Source organism: Condylura cristata, unplaced genomic scaffold, assembly GCF_000260355.1.
Source record: "Condylura cristata isolate star-nosed mole 26May11 unplaced genomic scaffold, ConCri1.0 scaffold00024, whole genome shotgun sequence".
Classification (NCBI taxonomy): domain Eukaryota; kingdom Metazoa; phylum Chordata; class Mammalia; order Eulipotyphla; family Talpidae; genus Condylura; species Condylura cristata.
Window position 1 is genome coordinate 10797828 of NW_004567125.1, and position 5045 is coordinate 10802872.

General features: G+C 36.4%; 1 protein-coding gene across 1 annotated transcript in view; it reads left to right on the forward strand.

The window, feature by feature from the left end:
- The window catches only part of TMCO1 (transmembrane and coiled-coil domains 1), a 17032-nt gene extending 14333 nt beyond the window's left edge, over positions 1 to 2699 (forward strand). The window contains exon 7 of the mRNA XM_004688413.2: positions 2380 to 2699. Coding sequence (XP_004688470.1) covers positions 2380 to 2478 — 99 coding nt within the window. The 3' untranslated portion in view covers positions 2479 to 2699. The remainder of the gene's footprint in view (positions 1 to 2379) is intronic.
- The last annotated feature ends 2346 nt before the right edge of the window (positions 2700 to 5045 follow it).

Below are 5045 nucleotides of genomic sequence, written 5' to 3' on the forward strand. Positions count from 1 at the left end.
AACTCATGTGAAAGTGGCCTTAAGCTTCTAAGTGCAGTGCTTTAACCCGCTGCACCACCAGGGAGGGCCCTATGAACACTTTTTTAAAAATGTCCATAGTTTTTTAGTTGCTTTAGAAAATTTTGTCTGCTAATTCCAGCATCTGGATTGTCTCAAGGTTGGGCTTTAATCTCTTACCTATTCTCTTAAGGGTTGTCTTGTTATCCTGTTACTGGTATATGGTTAGTGTTTTGGATTGTATCTTGGACATTGTGATGATAGGTTATAGACTCTCTGGGTTCTATTACTCTTTTCAAGAGTGTTGATTTTCTTTTTTCTTAAGTAGGTAATAAACTTGGTACTCATTCTTTAAACTTTGTGGTAGGTAGCACATGAAATTTCAGTTATTTTAGTCCTAACAAGGCTTCTTGAAGACTGTTCCATGAATGTATAGTGTGAGTCAGCCAGAGATTTGCGCAGACTTTGGATGTAGAGTTTTGAGCTCTGCTCTGTCAATTCTATTTTCCAGGATACTTTCCCTCAATTTTAAGCTAATTTACCCTAACCCTGCCTTTCCTTCTTAAACCAGTGAAGGCTACACATTCTGAGTTTGACACCCCACATGGTGCCACCTGGGGCCTACCATCCATTATGAGATTTGAAAACATAACATACTTTTCCCTTAGATTAGAATGTTCTTGACTGATCCTTAAATAATTGACTAAATAAGCGATCTAGGGAAATAATGATTGAGAGGGAGAGAGGTAGAGAGAATGATCCTGACTCTTCTCAAAATACAGTCATTACACAAGAAGCTCTTGGAAAACCAGGACAGAAGTGATTCACTCAAAATGAATATTTCAGAATTTCAGTGCACTTTTTGTAAAATATGTGTTGAAGTCACAGTGGAAAGCAAATGGGGAAACTTGGATAATCAGCAGGAGACTTCGTGTTCATGATCCTATTTTACCTGTTTTCTCTATTGGGTTTTTACATGAGATTTTGTTTAATGAAAGGACTGTGGCTTATAGTTTCTAAAAAGAAAAATGGTTGATTTAGTCTCTCTTTTGATTGTAAGGAAATTGAGATTTGTTTAAATGAAGACAGATTGTTTTTTCTTTTTTGGAGCTTAAGTCTTCTGACTGCTAACCCAGTAGTATTTAAGATATGCAGTATTGTTTTTTTCCCAGTAAATATTTCATCTCTGTGCCACTGTGCCAAATAACCTACTCCGATAGAATGTGAAAATCTTGGAACTCTTGGATAGTTATATTTGAGGGATTGAATTTAACACCAGCATTATGAATAAAGATTGTATCATGGGAACTTGATGAGAAATTGTCATCATTTGGAAGCTAAGGCCGGTTGCCAGGAGGGAACTGAAGATTGCCTCGGTGGAGTTATTTTAGCTCAGTGACTAAGGAATAAAATTTAGCAGAATGTGTTTATTGCCAGTGACCTGGGTCTTCCCAAAATATCCAGTTAGCAACCAACAACTTCCTTTTCTTGATCACCGGTTCTTTCTTATCCTTTGCAAAGAGGAAGGAACGCAAATCCTGTGGTGGTATTTTTCTGTTTTGTTAATTTTTTGTCAACAGAATGCATGATTACGGGAAAATGTCTTTCCTTTGTTTTTTCCTTTAAGATATATACTCTTCAGTAGTTATCCAGTTACACAGGACTGGTCAAAAATTCAAACTAATTATTTTTATCAAAATCCTTACCACATATTACATGCTGCATTTCTGTTTTATTATTATTTTCATTATATATTAAAATGCCTGTTTTAGCAAACTACATATATCTAAATAAAATCTTGTTAATTAAGAAGATTAGAAAAATTTACCTCAACCAGAAGAGCCATACTCAAAAAAAGACCTTGCACACCTTCCCTTATACTTTAAATCAAGCCTGGATTACTTCTGATACCTAATACAATGTAAATGCCATGTAGACAGTTGTTAAGACTGTATTGTTTGGGGAATAATGACAAGAAAAAGCCTGCCCGTATTCAGTACACACACAAACATTATAAGGCTCATGATTACATAGTACAAATTTTTCTCCCTGCGGTTGGTTGAATCTGTGGGTGGGGAACCACATCCTACTGGGTGAGGAGGTTAAGTAGGACCTGCTGTATTTTACTTTATATGCTTCTGTTAAAAGATTATCTTTTAAGATTCTTCACGTGAAAAAAATCTGCTTCTTCGCCTAGTATATCAGGGAAGAAAGCTTTTTGTAATAGGGGCTCCATAACTTTGTAGGCCTTGGTATTTTAAAAATATCTTAGCAGTAATCCTAATGGTACTTTCAGGGGTTCTCTTCATATGAGGTTTATTAAAATTCTCTTCTCTGTCCTATAGCTCATATTAAAATTCAATTATTCTGTTTTCTTCACAGAACATCCAGAAGATTCTTGGCCTTGCCCCTTCACGAGCTGCCACCAAGCAGGCAGGTGGATTTCTTGGCCCTCCACCTCCTTCTGGGAAGTTCTCTTGAAGTCAAAAACAACCCGATAACTCCTGTCATTCTTTTTTAGACATTCATATCAGACTGGAAACTGTTTTGTAGCAAGAGCCATAAGCAGCCTTAGCAGGCTGCTTTTTATTTTTGAGTTATTTCTAGACTTTTTTGATATGATTCAAATGAGAATGACACACAACAAATATGATAGTACTTTTGGTCACAGATTTAAAAAAAAAAACTGTTGATGAGATAAATTCAAGTAGTGTTTTATAATGAGAAGCAAATAGCATCTGTCTTGTGTTGCTTACACCAGTATTTCCTGTGAGACTGAGTTTAGGTTGTTCTGTGTGCCATGTGATGGGAGTTGGCTAGCCAGGAGCATTTGGAGAGCAGGAAGAAAAGTTCAGTTTGTGTAAGTCTTAATTGGAACTATTCTTTGTGTGTGTACTTTAAGCCAAGTATATGACCTGAGCTCAGTAGAGGCCAAAATTTTAGCAATTGCATCTACAAGGAGAGATCTATTTTGTTTGCCATATTTCTATCTAAAACATGCTTTTGGTAATCTGAACATAAAGGTGGTAAACATCAGCAGTGTTAGAATAAAATAAAGAGTTGAAGTAACAGTTTTTAATGTATTATTTTATCATACCACCTCCTGTGCACAATATGGAGTTGGCCTATTGTAGGAATTAGAAAGTGTGAGTGGAAAGTAATAACTCATGGGAGTACAAGAATGAGGGTCTCAGCAGTTCCCTTTACACTCTGACACAAGCTATGGGATTGTTGCAAAGGCAACGAGTCTCACCATGGAGGTGAGGTGAAGCTGAGGCAGGGCGAATCTTGTAGAGCTTCCCCTCAGTCATATTGGCCTTTGGTTCTTGCCACACTCTTGTAAAGGGTGAAAAAATGCTTGCACAATGATCTTCCCCCGAACTCATGGAATCAGAGTGATAACTCCAGCAATAAGTATGCACACTTATCAGTTGTTTCCTCAAGTACATGTATTGTATCAGTCAGAGCAGATTCATTGTTTGTGAGGTAACAACCATTAAACTGACAGCAAACTTCCCCATGACATGAAGACATGGGGTAATATATTCAAAGCTAAGGAAAAGATTAAAACTAGAATTTTATGCACATCTGAACCATAAGATGAGGGGGGCAGCATTTTCAGAACAACAAAATCCAAGTTAAATTGATTATTGTAAAAGAATGTATCCAGTGACAAAGTAGTTTGCCAGAGTATATGAGTTCTAAACTGGGACAATGTTTTGTTTCCTCAAGTCAAATGAGTGGGGAGACCCAGTAGGAGGACAGTAAACACAGATGAAATGGAGCAGGAATCTACATCAAGGTTACTTTTCTCAGATGGGATGCCTGATAATGCCTGGTAATGACCTCTAATGGTCTTTTCTCCATGTAATTAACTATTCCTGGCAAATAATAATTAAAAGCTATAATGAAGAAAATGATCATGATTATAAAGATGACCAAAATGATAGATTATTCCCTCCCCCCCCACCAAAAAGAAACACACATTCAGAGTTTTGCCATCGCCTTTGCAGAATGAGAATGTATATACTCTACCACCCACCCCTGTGGGCTTTGCAGCTAGTGCTGTCAGATTTCCTGTGGATGAGGTTTTCATAATGTTTATATCTTTTTTTTTCTTTATTGAAGTGACATTGGTTGACAACTATATGTGATTTAGGGAATAGGTGCACACCTATTAAGTTTATTTCAGTGAAAGTGGGTGATTAAGAGGGAGAAGGAAGAGGAAAGAGAACATCCAATTACCCTATTCTTGAAGGGTACAATAGCAAGGATATATTACAGGTAAAGTAACTATCAAATAGGAATTTAAATTTCAGATTCCAGGAGACTAAGGGCTACTATGACCATGCAATTATTTTTTTAAATTACTAGCCCTGAAAATCTTCTAGACTAATCATAAGGATGACAATATAAGGATGACACTAGATCTAGATCGTGACTGGAACATGGGAGATGAAATCTCAAGCCAGAGAAGGCTATGAACATCACTCTATAAATAACACAAGATTTAGCTACTTTGCCTATGGAGAGAATAAATTGTTTCCAGGAATTAGAAAAATATCTTTTTACTGGGAAATGGTGTCTTGAGTTATCAATGGTTATTAATACCGTGGGCACTTAATATATGCTAAAGGAGTCAATTCTGTGAAAATGCAGGTACACTGGATGGATGAATAGAAAGCTTTCCCAAGCCCTAGCCAATTTGGAGTTGGAGAGTAGTCATGGGTTCTCCTATCTTCTAACCATGTTGTGTTCATTTTAAGTCACCCTGTTGAGTAGGGTCAAGGACCATTTTGCCATAAGCTAGTGTATAGGAGGGGTTTTTCAAAATTTATCTAAGGACTGCCCTTCCATAAAAGTAAAAAGTGTCACATTTTTTTTTCATTCTTTTACAAATTAATTCTATATGAGTTAAGGTCTTTTAATTCTTGCTTTGAGTTTTAAAATTCAGAATGGAGAAAATTCTCAAAATAAAAATATTAAAAAGTATAAAGCTATCCAGATACCTATTATTCAACTTCACCAATTATCAACTCAGTCTGTGC